The 19,053-nt window shown below is 42.5% G+C and overlaps 1 protein-coding gene across 13 annotated transcripts in view; it reads right to left on the bottom strand.

Annotated features, from left to right (window-relative positions):
• The window catches only part of ehbp1l1a (EH domain binding protein 1-like 1a), a 159,856-nt gene that overhangs the window by 103,037 nt on the left and 37,766 nt on the right, over positions 1 to 19,053 (bottom strand). For 8 of the 13 annotated variants that reach the window (XR_003985480.1, XR_003985481.1, XM_030429801.1 and 5 more), the window contains 3 exons: positions 6,993 to 7,052; positions 6,333 to 6,566; positions 740 to 913 (listed from right to left, as the gene is read on the bottom strand). The exons of the other annotated variants lie outside the window; for them this stretch is intronic. Coding sequence is in view for 6 of the 8 variants with exons in the window: in XM_030429801.1 (XP_030285661.1) it covers positions 740 to 913; positions 6,333 to 6,566; positions 6,993 to 7,052 (468 nt within the window). In the remaining 2 variants the exon portion in view is untranslated. The remainder of the gene's footprint in view (positions 1 to 739; positions 914 to 6,332; positions 6,567 to 6,992; positions 7,053 to 19,053) is intronic. 13 annotated transcript variants of the gene reach the window in all.

Raw genomic sequence — 19,053 nt, 5'->3', positions numbered from 1 at the left:
TAAGTTTTTTCCATGTAAAAACAAGTTTGTGATTATACTTTGTAAAAATGTGTTTATTTTCCAAGTTAAGCCTGGGTATTCCAGTCAGAATAATATTTTTGAGGTCTTTACAATGTGACAGCCACTGGTGGGCAGTAACGCGTGAGAAGTTACTTCCCATTACACGTTACTGTAATCCAATACTTTTTTCAAGTAACGCCTAAAATGAGGGATTACAATAGCAAAAACAGTAATTAGATTACTGTTACTTTCCCGCAAGCAGGCTGCGTTACTTAGTCATGATTTTGTTTTGTGAGACTGTCTCGTGAGTGACAATGACGTATGAGCGGCGCGACGTCAGTGGTAAACACTGACACGTGTAGTGATCAACAAGAGACAACATGAAGCGCGGGAGAGAGCAGGACCGTGCAGCGTTTAATGCTTGGAAGTACCGACGTTACTTTGAGTTTGACTCGGTAAAAGGTGACAGAAACATCAGTGTCCGCTGTACACTCTTCATGGGAAGAAAACTCTTATCTACAGCGAAAAATTCCACCTCAAATCTGAGCAAGCACCTAGCAAGCTGGCACAGGAACGTGAAACTCACTGAAAAAACCCCGGATCCCCCCACTGACATGACCGCTGTCATAAACAGCATCAAATCTACTGTATGGTCTTTCATCAGATTGTATTGGAAAGTCTTCATCTGTTTTAATGTTTATCAAAAACCAATGACTATTGGAACTCAATTATGCAATACCTGTTTGTGACGTGTCACAGGCAGTGGGAGAATGGAGAGATGGATCAGAGGTTGAAGAGGAGAGAGAAGAGGTTTTAGAAGTGGTGAAGGTAGAGAAAGCCTGGACTTCCAAGCCCTCAGTTGGATAAACGCCACTGTGGAAGCTATAGGGCCTTTGAGGAGCTGAAATGGGCACTAAAAAGATAGCAGAGAACACAGAGGAGGTGGCAGAAAAGTAGGAGGAAGGGGGAGAACGGGAAGAACAAACTCAAAATACACAGTATGTTAACAGCCAAGCAAAATGCAAAAAAAAATAAGATGTTTTAAACCTGCAATGAAACCTTTCTCACCTTACTTTAACAAACTTTAACCCTCCGATATTAACAAATCATTGCCCGTTTAATGGATAGCTTTGTACTTGAACAGAATAAGTGATCAAGACACTTACTTTTTACTAAGTAAAATTTTGGAGGGAAAATGGCTTTTGTCATTTTAGGTACAATTCATTTTGGAAAGTATTACAGCCTGATCAATACTCTATTTTTTGGGCTATGACGATACCAATACAGGGAAGATCTGATATTGATACATGTGCAGATATACAAAAATGTTTTGCAATTATCTCTAAAATCTGGTTATTTAGCACTTGACAAAGATAAGTTAAAGAGGCAGGATATTTTATAGTTTAGCAGTTACCTTGGTCTAAAATGACATCAGTGCACTGAAATGGTAAACCCAAATGGGAATTTAAGTATCATAAGTAGTATCACTATTTAAGTATTATCCAGCATATTTATCTGAATTATATTCTATAAAAAAATGCATATATATATATATTTATCGGCTCATATTGAACAACATTTATGCAATACCAAAATATTTGTGATAGACCAATAACAGCCAATAATATTGGCCTGCCGATATATACAAAATATGCCTATCCACTTCTTTCCAAGACTGAGAAGAGAGGATGGACACTTTGTGTTAAGTGCAGCACTAGCTTAGCATAAAGACTGGAAGCAGATGGAAACAGCTAGCCTGGCACTGTCTGAAGTGAATAACGGAAATGTAAAGCTGATGATTTGTGACTTAAGAAGGTTATATATATATATATATATATATATATATACACACCTGGCACTGTCTGAAGTGAATAACGGAAATGTAAAGCTGATGATTTGTGACTTAAGAAGGTTATATATATATATATATATATATATATATATATATATATATATATATATATATATATATATATGTGTATATATATATATATATATATATATATATACACATATATATATATATATATATATATATATATATATATATATATATATATATATATATATATATTAGGGCCGGGACTTTAACGCGTTAATTACGATTAATTAATTACAAAAAAATTAACGCGTTAAAAAAAGTAACGCATTTTAATCGCACTTATTTTTGCACCGTGGAACGTTTCTCACTGGAAGAGTTTCAGGGGTACCGATTATACTGGAGCACCAACTAACGTTCATGACTTCAGACAACAACAATGAACGAAGAAGCAGATGAGACTGCTTTGGTTGGCCCCGTGGATGGGAAATTTTGTTTTCAAAAGCGGACGGATGGCAGCGTAGATAAGAGCATGCTATTGCTGCACTTTATGGCAAAAATTGGACTGGTCGGGGCAGCGTTTAGCCCAGTGGGTAGAGCGCGCGTCCCATGTGCCGAGGCTCTGCAGCGGACCCATATATATATACATACATATATATACAGTATATATATATATATATATATATATATATATATATATATACATATATATATATATATATATATATAGATATATACTGTGTACATATATATATATACAGTATATATATATGTATATATGTGTGTGTATATATATATACATATATATGTGTGTGTGTGTGTATATATGTGTGTAAATGTATATATATATATATATATATATATATATATATATAAACATTCATAAAACCTTCTTAAGTCACAAATTATCAGATTTATATTTCCGTTATTCACTTCAGACAGTGCCAGGCGAGCTGTTTCCATCTGCTTCCAGTCTTTATGCTAAGCTAGCTAGCTAATGTATGTATGTATGTATGTATGTGTATATATATATATATATGTATATATATATATATATATATATATATCTATATGTATATGTATACATATATATGTATATATATACATATATATGTATACATATATATGTATATATATACATATATATGTATATATATATATATATATATATATATATATATATATATATATATATATATATTTTTTTTTTTTATATATGTTGATTGAGAAACAACAGCATATCCTTCCTCCCAGCTTTTCTATGCCGTGATCATAGTTCAAGTGAGCAGATGCAGTCAATGAGCACAGATTATCATGTCACCACACAGTGAAGGCGAGACTTCAGGAAATGTCTCTTTACACTCAAATGTTGTTTGCCAAGTAGCAGTTACACCTTGTAACTACTTCTCAAACCCCACATTGTTGTATTTACATCTCATCCAGCACATTTGCATAGAGTGTCAAAGTTAGCCCCTTCCCAGTTCATTTAGAAAAAAATAAATATGGTAGTGAATGGAGAGAGATAAAATGTCATGGTCCGATGGGGTCCACCAAAACGGGCGTGACTGCATTACCGTATGTGTACAGATGAGTTTTAGAGGGTTTAATAGTGTATTTTTGGCCAGAGGCCGACCAACTGTTCCCTCCCTGCTTCCGGTCTGTATGCTAAGATATGGAAACCAAAACTTAATATGGCTCGATATAGTTACAAAGTTCAGGCTAGCTCTCATGGGCTGGGTAAATTAAATGAAAATGCTTTGAAACTAAGATCTGAATAAACATAATTCAAACATGTAGAATGACAAGTTAATTAAACCTAATTTTATAGATTTTACAGAAGCTGCACGATCTATTCAACTTGATTTCACTGGTCTGCCAACAGCCCTATCTGGATATGAATGGAGAAAAAAACCAGAAGCAATCCTGCACACAAATTTACTGTGACAACAGACTGTTGCTATGCAAATTGAACAATTCATTTAGAAATTCCGCATTAAATTTCAAATGGATACTGAAGGAAAAAAATATTACCGCCCTGGTTTAGGTTCAAGGATTTAAAATTAGGCCATTCAGTTAAATCCTTGGCAGAGACATAATTTCTATTCCCTTGTTGTAGGTGGACTTACTGACACAGCAGGAGGTGCCTCAGACCAATTAAAAATGCATACTATATTACATCGGTTTTTATACATAATTCCAAGAATCTATTACAGGTGTAGTCGATACAGTCAGACTGATCTAAAAGCCTGATTTAGATAAAAATACAAATTTTGTCCAAACCTTACACCAAACCTGATAGTGATATCTGTGGAAGCGAATCTGTACCATAATTCAAATTAAAATGCATTAACAGAAATGCTTTTTCATTTTCAGAATGTAGCTGCATTTTTTGATTCATAAATAAAATCAGTAATAAATCATCCAAATTGCATTTTCATTTTCTTCTTCAAGACTGCTCATTATGTAACTTCATTCAAATGATAAAGAAAAGGACATTTAAGATTTAATTTTCAAAAGATGGCCCAGCAAACAGGTACCAAAATTCAATTTGTCAAATTTGAAAATTAAAATGCATAAGCATCATTTTCATTCATTTTCTTCTTCAAGACTGCTCATTTTGTTACAAAAATAAAAATAAAACTGCTTTTTCGCTTTAAAGCCCGCCCCCTGCAAAAAAAGGTCCAAAATTCAATTTGAATTCGCAATCCCAAGCGGCGCAGGAGAGTGACGTCAGCAGCCTCTCTTCTTCTTCAGCCCCCAGTCTGACCGACCGTGCTACACATCTACGTTAGGGGGCGGCGGTGTGCTTATTCGACACTGGAGCAGGAGAAGGGACAAGAGGAGAGTGTGAAGGCTGTGTTGGTAGCATAGACTGTGGTACATGTTTTCAGAAACAGCGGGGAAATCACCACCATGTCAAGCCAGCCATGGTTCGCGTTTGCTTGGTTAAATCAGCCGCACATTTTTTTTTCAGTGCGCAAATGATTTAACATTTACGGTGATCGTAATGAAGCCGCTCTGAAGAGCTGCTGGCTGTGACTGTGGGGCAGAATGCAGTCTCACAGTCAGACCCATGAAACACACACGGTACATTACAGTCAGTATTGCCGATAATGAAACTGAAGGTATCAGCGCTGGACCGTACGCCGACATCGCCCCATATTGGATGTGGCAGCTCAACCCCGTGAACTAATACAAGTCAATGGAGCGGGCCCGATTCTAGGCATGGGCACGGGGGGGCAATGCCCCCCCAAATGCTTTGGCTGCCCCACCAAACCGACCCCGCATCATTACGAAAAAAAAAAAAAAGTGTATCCAAAGATATAATATTGTAACGTATTCCCATAAATGCTGCTCAGAGTAATCACAGTCCACGGCTCTTCTGCCAACAGAGCCGGTGTCTCTCTCTCTCTTGTACCGTGCATACAGTCAGTAGCAGCTTCTCTCAGTTAGCATCACATTAGATACTATGGGCACACCAGGCTTGTCAGTTGTTAGCATGTCGGCTAGCAACTGCTAGTAGTAGCCTAGTCCCATCGGCGGCTACCGCCAAGTTTGTCTCTGTCCCGCTCCGCGGCATGGGAAGCGCCACACGGGCAGGCTACGTACCGGTTGTGAAGCGGGTTTCAACTTTCAACCCTTGTTAGCCCCGCTGTTAGTCCTGTTGGCCCACGAGCCTCACCCACCCCCGCAGACAGGATTAAACAACACACGTTAGTGAGAGGGGACTCCATAACCTGTAAATTCAGGTTAGCGACACTGGCCACTGTTTAACGTTACTTCCTGGGGCCAGAGCCTCCGACAGTGGCTAATCTGAGGCTGCTGGCATCTGGCAGGGAGAAACAGGGAACCCAGACAGGATCACACGACTTTCCAAAGCGCGAGAAAGTCGTACACAATAATATAGCATCAACCAATCAGACAAGATTTATTTATTTATTTTTATAGTGCTGTTTACAAAATTGCTTTGTCACAGATTATAAAGAAACTTACATTTTGCCCCACCACCAAATTTCCCAACCTCCCTTCATATCTACCACGATTAATTTGGGAAATTTGGTAGTGGGGCAAAATGTATGTCACAGACTGACAATCTTAAACATGGGCAGATGCCTGAGGAACCACAAGTCCTTATGGACCGGCTGATTAATCATTCTTTTCCGTGTCGTTATTCAAAGGCTAAATGACAATGTAGTCTCTCCAATTCTTTCGGAATGTCCTTTTCTTTATCATTTGAATTAAGTTACAAAATGAGCAGTCTTGAAGAAGAAAATGAAAATGCAATTTGGATGATTTATTACTAATTTTATTTATGAGTAAAAAAATGCAGCTACATTCTGAAAATGAAAAAGCATTTCTGTTAATGCATTTTAATTAGAATTATGGAACAGATTCGCTTCCATAGATATCGCTCACGTATCTCACTAAATTAAATGACCAGCCTGTGACAGTACAAATTGACCACAATAATCTGACCCTAAAGAGACAACAGAACATAATGGAAGACTGATACCTGATCTGGCACTGGGCTGGAAGATTGTGGGAAGTGCAGGTGGGTGAGCCCGAGTAAAGGCTGGCAGTGAGTAGGCATATGGGGATGGCCGAGACTGCTGGGTAGTGCTTAGCGGACATGTGCGTAAAAAGGATGGAATGGAGGGGTCTGGGGGTTCAGTCAGAGGAGGACAAGATGGGGCAAAGATGGTGGAAGAAATGGCAGAGGACGTTTTCCAATCCATCTCTGAGGTTACTGATTGAAAGGCAGGAGATGAGACCAAATGATGTAAAGTGGAAAGAGAAAAGATGAGGAGAGAAAGAGAGTAATTGTAGGAAGAAAGGTAGACAGCAACAATAAAATACAGAATAAAGATGTGTAGATGAAAGTGGAAATTAGGTTTTGCAGCATAACTAAGGAAACACACAAGGAGTGAAGAGAATAGAGAAGTGGAAGCGAAAAGGGGAAGAGATATTAGATAAAACTGTGAACTTTGAAAAGACAGTGGGTCCCTCACAATAAAATTACACTGTTACAATCTGAAATCAACAAATTCGAGGCTTTGACACAAAAAAGTTCAATTTGGTTATTTTCACGCTTTTACCCTGGGGGGGGGGGGGGGGGGGGGGGGTTAGGACCAAACAGGAAAATGCAAGAGCAAACGGGGAAACAGAACATTACCTGTGGGGCCTGATTCAATTGCAGGCCTCCAAGCCAGATCATGTATTCTTGTAGCAGAAGCTGTTATAGAAAGAAAATAGCACAGCAGACGTAGTGAGTGAGTGGGCGAAAAGGGAATTGAGTTTAAAATAGGAAACAAAAGAGGAAGCAGCAGTTTGAGAGGAACAGTTAACAGAGAAGTTAATGGGGGGGATATCCTTGCCTGATCCCTTACAGCTTATACAGAGCTGAGGTTGACAACAAGGGCAAATTCTTCTCCCACATAGCAGTTGACTGGATTCTTCTCCAGAAAGAATTACACATTGTGGTGTGTATAAGTTGTAAACTGTGCAAGCAGTCATTTGCTAAATGTAGCACAGCAGCAGTTTATTTAGAATAGAGTAATTGGAACCAAGTGCAGGGTAGAGCTGGTGTTGATATGCTTGTGACTGTGTCTGTGTGATGTTTGAAAATCCTCAAAAATTATTCTGTATGTAAAAATATTACAATATTTATTTATAAAATGTATTGACCCCATTGGCACATGACCCCAAAAATAAGCGACTCATTGGCCACACCAGTGCACCTGATATTCAGCAGGTCTAAAAGAAGTAGCCTACAAAATCATTTTTGACACACACCAACTGCAGATGTTCTGTACTCCACGGCAGGCATGTAAATTGGGGATTAACCATCATAGTTTCAAGGTTTTATTGCCACAGTAACTTTTTAAAGTAATATTTACATTACTTTTCTATTTCTTCATTTCTATGCAGGGTTGCATGCATTTCAAGGTCCATGTGCAAATAATCTAAAAGCCTTCACCTTTGGGTCCACTGAGTGAAATCCCATTGATTATGACTTTGGGCTTTCACTGCTGTAACTGAGGAAACTGAGAATGCTTGTTATCATATAAAAAGAAGCGTGACGGTACAAGTCATGTTGATGACGTCTGTGTTTCCCGGTGTCCCCCCTGTCAATCTAAAACCGCAGTTTACAATCATATGGATGCTGTTATAATGTGTAGTGATTGAGATCCTGACCCACCAAACATCCTGGAAAGTGAGGAAGTTAGATTTATCGCGCAAAATTACATAATTACATAATCACCATCAGTAAACTGGACGCTGTCGGACTCCCTCACTCGCAAGGACAGAGGCTGTTTTCTGGGGGAAAATTCCCTGAAGTCTCGGTCAGGAGGGCTGATGGTTGCGGTGACTTGTTTTCATCACAAACACTTAGTGAGCTAAAAGTTTTTTTGCCGGTGACAGATGCTGTTATTCGGGCAGAAATGTGACGAAGAGTCGTAGAACAGGTGGGGGGACAGACAGGTGGACGGATGCTTCTCCATGTATATACGTATATAATACCTGTGGTATTGTTTTCCTCATATAAGTTGCCAACTACAGTTAGAGTTACTACGTTACTTTTGTTTGGTCCTGTAACGTTGCTTTGTGGGACATTTCTCTATATTTAGTTGGGTGAGAGACCTGTGCAGTTATTAGACTAGTCAGACCGACACGCCCTCGCTCCACACCTCCAGCTTATCCTTTCACACTGGGGCGGTTCACCACTAATGCAGCCCTGATATTATCTCCAGAGGCGGATCAGCGCTGGAGCGAAATTTCACCCCTCTTCGCATCTGAAACTTTCACACAGAGGAGGGTAAGGAGAATTGGCGAAGGATCCCCACATGCAAACAGCAGTGTGAATGGGACTACTGACAGACACTTCAGTGTTCAAAGGGTTTAAGTCATGATGTGGAACCAAGACAATAGTGCTGGACAGCAGTGAGAATACAGACTGGTGACCATGGATGTATTATTGAGCTCACGTATGAAATGTAACAGGCATAAGGCCTCTCCGGGAACCATCACCTTATACTCTCCAGGAACCATCACCTTAATGTGGTGGAGAGGTTTGGGTGTCCCAATGAACCTGGGAGCTATGTTGTCAGGAGCCATGTGCTCCCAGTAGGGTCTCCCAAGGCAAATTGGTCTCAGATGAGGGGCCAGACTAAGTATGGTTCCCAAAGACCCCATGGAAGACAGAGGTGCAAGAATAGAGACCCTGCCCATGGGAAGCCTGGGTCCCACGTCCGGAGCCAGGCCCGGACGGAGGGCCCGAATGAGTGGCGTGGCACTTCTTCCTGCCCCATCCCGTGGACCCACCAACTGCAGGAGAAACCTGGGCGGCAGAGGCTGACTCTGGGGACATGGAACGTCACCTCTCTGGGAGGGAAGGAGCCGGAGCTGGTGCGGGAGGTTGAGCGTTACCAGTTGGATCTGGTGGGGCTTGCCTCCACGCACAGCATTGGTTCTGGATCCAAACTCCTGGATAGGGGCTGGACACTATTCTTCTCTGGAGTTGCCAAAGGTGTGAGGCGCCAAGCAGGTGTGGGGATACTCACAAGTCCCCAGCTGAATGTCGCCATGTTGGAGTTAACCCCGGTGGACAAGAGGGTCGCCTCCCTACGTTGACCCTACCTACCTAAGGGCTGGGGGGGGAACTATGACTGTTGTTTGTGCAAATGCACCGAATGGCAGTTCGGAGTATGCAGCCTTCTTGGAGGTCCTAGCTGGGTCCTGCATGGGGCTCCAGTGGTGGACTCCGTGGTCTTACCTGGAGGGGCGTGATTGGGAGGAACGGCCTCCCCGATCTAAACCCAAGTGGCGTTCTATTATAAGACTTCTGTGCTAGTCAAAGTCTGTCTATAATGAACATCATGTTCGAACACAAGGATGCTCATAAGTGTACGTGGTACCAGAGCACCATAGGCCAAAGGTCAATGATCGATTTTTTGTGATCATATCATTTGATATGAGGCCATGTGTTTTGGACACTCGGGGAGTGAAGAGAAGGGCAGAGCTGTCAACTGATCACCAGCTGGTGGTGAGTTGGGTTCGGTGGCAGGGGAAACCCCTGGACAGACCTGGTAAGCCCAAACGAGTAGTGCGGGTAAGCTGGGAACGTCTGGGGGAGGCCCCTGTCCAAGAAGCCTTCAACTCCCACCTCCGAAGGAGCTTCTCTAGCAACCCTGTGTAGGCTGGGGAAATCAAACCTGAATGGGCGATGTTCAAAGCTTCCGTTGTTTAAGTTGCAGCTGTGTCCTGTGGCCATAGGGTCTTAGGTGCCTCAAGGGGTGGCAACCCTTTGAAACCATTGTGGACACCGGTGGTCAGAGAAGCTGTCCAACTGAAAAAGGAATCCTTTAGGGACATGTTGTCCCGGGAACTCCTGAGGCAGTTTTGGGGTACCAACGGGTCCGAAGGGCAGCAGCCACACAGCTGTGGCAGAGGCAAAGCAGCGGGTGTGGGAGGAGTTCGGTGAGGCCATGGAGAAGGACTTTAGAGCAGCGCCAAAGCGCTTTTGGAAAACCATCCGGCACCTCAGGAGGGGGAAACAGGGAACCATCTAAGCTGTGTACAGCTAGGATGGGACCTTGTTGACTTCAACTGAGGAGGTCATAGGGCGGTGGAAGGAGCATTTTGGTGACCTCCTGAATCCCACTCAGCCACCTTCTGTAGCGGAGACAGAGCTGGAGGATGATGGGGTATCATCGCCGATTTCCCTGCGGTAGTCAAACAACTCCACAGTGGCAAAGCCCCAGGGGTCGATGAGATACCACCAGAAATGCTGAAGGCTCTGGGTGTTGCGGGGCTGTCTTGGTTGACACACCTCTTAAACACTGCGTGGAGGTAGGGGATGGTGCCGAAGGAGTGGCAAACAGGTGTGGTGGTCCCTCTCTTTAAGAAGGGGGACCAGAGGATGTGTGCCAATTACAGAGGTATCATACTACTCAGCCTTCCTGGGAAAGTCTACTCCAAGGTTCAAGGATCTGGAGAAGGTGTACGACCGGGTCCCCAGGGATGTTCTGTTGGAGGTGCTGCGGGAGCATGGGGTGAGGGGGTCACTTCTCAGGCCCATCCAATCCCTATATGCTCAAAGCGAGAGCTGCGTGCGTGTACTCGGAAGTAAGTCAGACTTTTTCCAAGTGGGTGTTGGCCTCCACCAGGGCTGTGCCTTGTCCCCAGTCCTGTTTGTCATATACATGAACAGGATTTCGAGGTGCAGTCGTGGTGTGGAGGGGTTACAGGTTGGTGACCTGAAGATCGCATCACTGCTTTTTGCAGATGATATGGTCTTGATGGCACAATCAGCTTTAGCTCTACAATGCTGTCCCAATGAACCTGGATCAGTTCGCAGCTGAGTGTGAAGGGGCAGGGATGAGGATCAGCACCTCTAAATCTGAGGCCATGGTTCTTAGTAGGAAACCGGTGGATTGCCTACTCCGGGTGGGGAATGAGTCTTGCCCCAAGTGAAGGCGTTTAGGTGCCTCTGGGTTTTGTTCACGAGTGAGGGGATGATGGGGCGTGAGATCAACCGGAGAGTCAGAGCAGCGGGTGCGGTGTTGCTGAGCTGGAAGGCATAGCTCTCGATCTACCAGTCAATCTTCGTCCCTACCATCACCTATGGTCATGAGCGATGGGTCATGACCAAAAGAACGAGATTGCGACTACAAGCGGCCGAAATGGGTTTTCTCCGCAGGGGGGCTGGGGTCTCCCTTAGAGACAGGGTGAGAAGCTCAGCCATCCGGGAGGGACTCGGAGTAGAGCCGCTGCTCCTTTGCGTGGAAAGGAGCCAGTTGAGGTGGTTCGGGCATCTGATGATGATGCCACCGGGGCGCCTTCGTAGGGAGGTGTTCCTGGCAAGTCCAACTGGGAGGAAACCTAGAGGTAGACCCAGGACTAGGTGGAGGGATTACATCTCCTCTCTGGCCTGGGAGCGCCTGGGGATTCCCCAGTCAGGGTTAGCCAACATGGCCGGGGAAAGAGAAGTCTGGGGCTCGCGACCCCACTCCGAATAAGCGGTTGACAATGGATGGATTAATGGATGGATGGCATAAATAAACATAAATAACACATAAATACATAAATAACTAGAACTGCAAGCAGTTATGAACGGGGGCCAAGCCCCTCTGCGCGATTCGGACCCAGGCACCGCAAAGCACACGGAAGTTGGCCCAAAGGATGACGGGCTCGAGGCAAAAGTGAAGACACAGGCCAACGTCTGAGACGTGGTATTCGCTGTAATGGGAAGTGCACTGGAAGTGCAAAAGGCTGAATGTGTGCAGATTTGGATTTGTTGTACTAAGCCACGCCCACATTGACCAGTAATGACCACCTTCAAGATATGGCCTCAGGATTGGCTCTACATCATATCGACCAAATTTCGTAAAAATCAGTGTAGCCGTTCAAGAGATATAAGCTTCCCATGTTTATAGCGCCCCCTAGTTGCCAAGATTCACCATATTCGGCTCATCCCTTCCCAGTGTCATGGCAACCAAGGATCTCAAATTTGGTGTTAATAGCATTTAGTTTGACTGAGATATCAAACAGTTTACCTTTTTATAGCTAGCTACAGAAATGTGTTTGTTAATAATTTGCGCATTTTTTGACTGAGCAAAAATCTTTTGATAACTTTAGATCAGGTCCAGCTGAAGAGTGTACGTGCCAAGTTTCACGCAGATCGGACAAAATCCCAAGGAGAAGTTCGAAAAAGTAGGTTTTCCAGTTTTTGCGATTTAGCGAAAAAACTTTCTAACCGGAAGTGGGCGTGGCCAATCGCAAAGTGATTCAGCTCCATTCAGGGAATCTGGGGATACAAGGTTTTAGAATATGCGACATACGGTGTGGGAGTTATAGGCAAAAAAGCGTTGGCTTAGCTTATAGCGCCCCCTGCAGGCGGATATATGTAGTTTTTTGTGTCTGAGATATTCGCAGGAGTCTGGACCAACCCTCCAAACTGCACCACCCTCCCTTGCACGGTTTAGCCTGCAGCACCACTTTTAGCCGGAGAAAAATAAAAATAAAAATCTTTACAATTACAATGGGGTTCCTAGCACCGCTGGTCCTAGGAAACACGCGTTCCCTCGGCCCCTTGGGCTTGGCCCCCTAATAATTAATATGGATGTGCAGATCCTGCAGATCGGATAGGGATAGGGGCCGAAATTTTTCCACTGATCAGGGATCAGCAATTTTGAACGTGGACCCAAGGCTAATTGTCTTTTTTTTACGTCAGAGCACAATTTGTGGCAGAACGCAGATGCACATGTAACATTACTCTGGCAAACCTGTGGATAAAATATCTGCAATGTGAAAAAAACTTAAATTAGAAATCGAAAGCAGTCCTGCGCCCACATGTAACATCTGCAATACGACCATTTCGCGAGGGGGTAACAAAAGAGCTGCATTTAATCTTACTCATTTGGTAAAATAGAATATTACAGAGAAGGTATAATTAAATGAATCACTCTGGATAACCAGCTCATCTCTGTGGTAGAGGATCAGGGTTTTCTTCGTCATCTGGAGTTTTTGAATCCCCGGTATGTCCTATCATCTGGGGCCAGTTGTTCAAAACATTTAATCTGGATCAAAATGATCCGGATTTGGAAATCCCATTTTTTGCTATCCAGGATCAGGTAATCTGTCTTACTTTTATGCTGGTTTTTCAAAGTAACATTGGATTGGATCACCTTGATCCAGATACACAGTTTTCAAGTTTACCAAATCCGGATTACCAGAGCTCTAAACCAACCGATCGGATGGCATAATATTAGGAGACAGAGCCTATCCACTTCTACCATGGCTCATGACTCCTTTCCTTGCAGCAACCACACCTGCGCAGGCGGCTTAACACTGCTCATTGCAAAACAAGATTAAATGGAGTTCTGAAGAGACGCTTTGCATGTCTTAACTACTTGTGAGTGGAGCCACAGGGAGCATGCCACATAATACTTGCGTGTATTGTCCTGCACAACACCGCTACCAGGCCGATGTCCCTCTCCGTAATGATGTTTATGATGCGCCTGTTGAAGAACCAGACCAACCTCTGGCGTTCTGTCAGAATGACGGACTGACTGGATGTGTAGTAAGGGATACAATTGTTAAAAATTATTTTTGACAGGTTCATCTCTGATGGTTGTTTCTTTGAAATTAATATACAGTGATGATTGACAGAAAAATGTAATATATTATTTTTGGTCGTTGTTAAAATCTGTTTGAGGGAAATGTTTCGTGGGGACAAGATCGTTTTTATTTTGATTTGATTTTTACTTTACTATACTGAAAGGCTTTATTGGTAGCCTATGTCTACTTTATCTACTTTATCACTGTAACGGTTAAACAAGTCAAGTGCAAAATATAAGTAAAAGTATTATACACTAAATGATAAAAATGTAGTATTTGACCAAAAAAGTTTTACTACATTTTCTTCCTGAAATCCACCTTGAAATCCTACCTCCTGTTGGGATCAGGATAATCCTGTTTTTTTTTATCAAAGATATCCAAATCCTACTGAAATGTTTTGAACGACACAAACTGAAGGTTTGATCCAGATTCAAACTAGGATTGGATTCCGTGATCTAATCTGATTTCAGAATCCTTCTTTCCCTTTTGAACAACCCATTTTCAAGATTTGATCCAATCCGATAACCAAAATCAGATCAGATTACCTTTGAACAACTGGCCCCAGGGCATTACATTACATTTATTCCACTTTTGAGTTACAATGTGCCAGTATGCGCACTCATTTTGGAAGAAAGGAAGAAAGATGAATATTTAAAAACCTGAAAATGCAGGAAAGCTGAAGAGTAAGAGGGCTGAAAGAGCTTTAAAAGGTGAACAGTTTCTCTGGCTGCACATATGTTGGAGCAGTAAAACAGCCAAAGTTAAAAATGTCCCTTTAAGAATGAATGGGAAAATGCCTCCAAAACTCCTGCCATTTTTGAAAAAAATGTAATGGTTATCGCCGAAATATTCATATATTGAGTAACAGGAGACATTGCTGAACTCTGTGATGTCATTTTTTATTTCTGTAGAGTGAAAAATGAGGGCACCAGAGTGAGAGACAAAACAGGTACTGTCTGCTCTCATCCAGAAACTTAGGCTCAAAATTAACATTGCGGCTTATGGAGGAGTTGCTTGAGTGCTTGTCGCTCCAGGGCTCCCACAGCCAAAACTGTAAGTCTTACATCTGAAATCACGCTGAAAAGAATTTTTTCTCCAGTTCTTCTAGCTGCTCTCCACTCTAGCGATGATGTCACTCTAGCTCACGCAATACACACCCATTATAAAAACGGCCTAAAAATATGTAAAACTAAAACTGTGATGATTTCAAAACCGTAAAAGATTTTGAAAAGCTGAATACATGCCCAATAGTTCAAGTGGAATGGTGTCTGTAGCTCAAAGTATGAAGCACAAGAAGAGGTTGAAAGTCGATGAGTTTTGAAGAGGATTTGAAGATTTTCCCATTTACTTTCCATTCACACTAATTCGACTGTGACCAGAGCGCCACATATTGGCCGATTTGCACCAAATTTTACATAAAGCCTCATCAGTCCATGGAACACAATTATGAACATTTACATGATAATCAGACTGTATTTTGTAAAGATGTGCAAGATTGTCTGTTTTCAACACAATATGCAGGAATTTGTTGTTTTATATTTTGCGCGTTTTATGGACTATCAAAATTCTTTTGACAAATTTTTGTCAGGAGGGTCCACAGATGCTACGTGCAAAGTTTGGTGCAAATTGATCATATCGTCTAGGAAGAGTTCGAAAAAGTAAGTTTTTCATTTGACATGATATTGCGAATGAAAAGTTATCCATTATGTGGGAGTTATGGGCCAAAAACGCTTTGATGTGGAAAATAGCGCCACCAGCTGGTCATTTTTGGTGTGTGAGTTACAGGGGCCATTCTAGACCACCCCTATGAATTTCATTTCCATAAGTGTTATGGTGTGGGCACAGTGCCAAATATTAAATTAGACGACCACCAGAGCGCCACCTAGTGGTGGATCGGTAAACCCTTCGTCATCTGTCCTTAGGAGGGCATTGACAATAAATTGTACTAAGTTTTGCGTTAATCCGATGAACCGATGTGGAGATATAAATTACTTCAATTTAAAGAGCGCTACCTTGTGGTCATCACCTAAAATTTTGCACAGGGCCTCAGGGTCCTATGGGGAATTAGTAACTTGAGTTTCATGTCATTAGACCACACCAATGTGGAGATATGCAACACTTCCTGTTTGGAACGAAATCTGAAGGAAGTTATTTAATAACTTGAGTATTGTTTGGCCTATCAAAAATCTTTTAATAACTTTTTGTCATGAGCGTCCACAGATGCTGTGTGCTAAGTTTCATGCAAATCGGTGAAATCGCCTGGGAGGAGTTCGAAAAAGTCGGTTTTCAACATTTTGTGAATTTGCAAAACAAAAAAGGTAGGCAGAAATGGGCGTGGCCTATCCCACAAGATTCAGCACTATTTACTGAACGCGTGGTTATAAGGTTTTTGAATGTGCGACAAAGTATATGGGAGTTATAAGCCAAAATGCACTTACCTTGATTATAGCGCCACCTAGTGATGGAAATCAGGACAACAATAGATTATAAACATTTTTACCAGGTGTGACTTATATTCCAAGTTTGGTGAGCTTTGTGGCATGTTCAGCAGTGAAAAATGCGATCATTTGGGACAAAGAAAAATAATAATAATCATTCGAAAAACAATAGGGACAATAGGGCCCTAATAAAGAAAATAAGGGTAAAAAAGTTCTCTAATTCTAAAGAGGTTAACATATTTTCAAGCAGCAATGTCAACTTCTACACTATTTTGTCTCATGTCTTAGATTCTGAAAATCTGAAAATATTTAGAGGGCCAAGCCCGAGGGGCCGAGGGGTCTAGGAAACGCGTCTGCTTGCATACGCGTTTCCTAGGACCAGCGGTGCTAGGAAACCTATTGTAATTGTAAAGATTTTTTTCTCCCACTAAAAGTAGTGCCGCAGGCTAAACCGATGCAATCACATTTTTGCCTGTAACTTCCACATTTTAAATAACACATTCGCAAACCTTATATCCATATGTTCCCTGAATAGAGCTGGATTTTCTGATATAGGACACGCCCACTTCTGCTGCACATTTCGGTCGCTAAATCGCCACATATGCAAAACCTACTTTTTCAAACATCTGCCTGAAACTTTGCACATATAGGGCTCTATCTTGCACTAAGCGCAATTGACTTTGTACACTGGCGCTTGTATAATTCCTATTTTGCATTCGACGCACATTGGAATTTTCCCTCCACAGACGCACGTCCTTAAATTAGGGAATGAATTTGCGCTCCCAGGGGCGGTTCAGCAAAAAGAGGAGGCGTGTTCCGGCGCAAAATGTTTCAGAAAACAATTCCACAACAGACCAGGAAAAACCTAGTCTAAAGTCAGTGGCACTTATTCAGATGCTATTTTAAGGGCGCATGCTTGGCCATAATGTAGTGTGTGCTCAACGTGCATACACTTTGCTTCTCTCATCTACAAGGAAGCAGTTCCCATTTTTGCAAACCATACAAAAAAAGTTGAAAAGATTAAACAGAAGAACTAATTCTTTTTCCCTCTGATTGGCATGCGACGCGCCCGCCGTAGCCGTGAGGGTCCGGGAGTGGCAATGCTCGATGTGCTCCTAGTGGAGCGGGTGGACGGAGATGGAGTTGGGGGAGGAGGAGGAAGTGGCACAACAGGAGCAGGTGGTGCGTTTGGAGACTTGAGGCGATGCGCCTGAGAGGCCGCAGCAACATCGCCACCCGGTCAAGATGGGCATTAATACCTTGCCGCATCCCGGACAGTGCAGTCCGGTCTGACAATGCTGCCACGGTGTGTAGTGGGTCTGGATCAGGGGTGGGCAAACTTTTTGACTCGTGGGCCACAGAGGGTTCTAAAATTTGACAGAAGGGCCGGACCAGGAGCAGATGGATGGAGTGTTTTGGTAATTCACCTCATAAGAGAAAAAATAACATGGGATATGTAGAAAACGTGCTTTAATTTCAATAGAAAATTAACAAAAGCATTACAACAAAATATCTCTTCCAAGTCTCACAGTATTTCTTTTTTGAAATAACTCTTAAAACACTGAAAATTCAATTACCAAATCAAGCTTTTTTAAAATTACTAACAGTTACCATTTTGAAGCATTTAAGCATTATTTATCATCACTCTCCTCCTGAACATTTCAAAAATGGTTGGAGATGCAGATCATCGGAACAGTGACAGCATGCCAGTATGTGGCCATGTTATATACATCTGGTGCGCATTGTTTATATTGAGAAGGCAGTGCACCTGCACACCACTTATGTGCACACCTTAACAGAAATGACATGTAACATGTAAATGCATTTTTTACAGCAGAGGATGTAACACGTAAATGCATTTTTAAGAGCAAAGAAACTTACTTTTGATTTCAGTGAGAACAGTGTTGTTGGTGTCCCTTTTTAACCAGCGCATCAACGTCTGGAGTCAGTTTTGTTGTGGCGATTCTCAGGATGGATCTGAGGTGTTGGTCAGTCAACTTGGATCTGTGGCTGGCTTTGTTGAAGTTCATGACGCTGAACGTCTGTTCACACACGTCGGTCGAGCCGAACAACGCCAGGATCTTCTGTGCCGTCCTCCGGAGGTTTGGAAACACCGCTTCATTAAGTGACACATAAAAGTCATTCAGTTTAAGAGATTTGAACTTCTCTTTTAAGACAGCGTCAGCCTGAAGGTCGATCAGTTCCAGCTGCAGCGCTTCTGGTGCTGTTTCAGGGTCTTGTGACAGGGGACAGGCCACCAACTGAAGTGATTTGTTAATTTTCTCAAAATCAACAAAGCGACGGCAGAATTCTTTGTGGAGCGCATCCAGTAACTCGCTGTATATCTTCACTTTTGCGCCAGCCTCCTCTTTCAGTGTGGCTAGTGTGGGGAAATGAGTGAATGACTCATTTAAGATTTGCTTGGAAAATAAAGCCAGCTTGGCTTTGAAGGCTTTCACGCTTGTGTACAGGTCATGCACAAACCGATCCTTCCCCTGTATGTTCACGTTCAGCTCATTCATGTGTGAAAATATATCCACAGCAAATGCAAAGTCACAAAGCCAGTTCTCAGCTCGGGAAATTCGTCGGCCTTCCCCAGTAGCTCCAAAAATGCACCGATCTCCTCTTTGAGGTCCCACACTCGTTGAAACACTTTGCCCAAACTTAACCAGCGGA

The sequence above is a fragment of the Sparus aurata genome, chromosome 10 (assembly GCF_900880675.1).
Source record: "Sparus aurata chromosome 10, fSpaAur1.1, whole genome shotgun sequence".
NCBI classification, from domain to species: Eukaryota; Metazoa; Chordata; class Actinopteri; order Spariformes; family Sparidae; genus Sparus; species Sparus aurata.
This window is presented reverse-complemented; position numbering and strand designations above follow the sequence as displayed.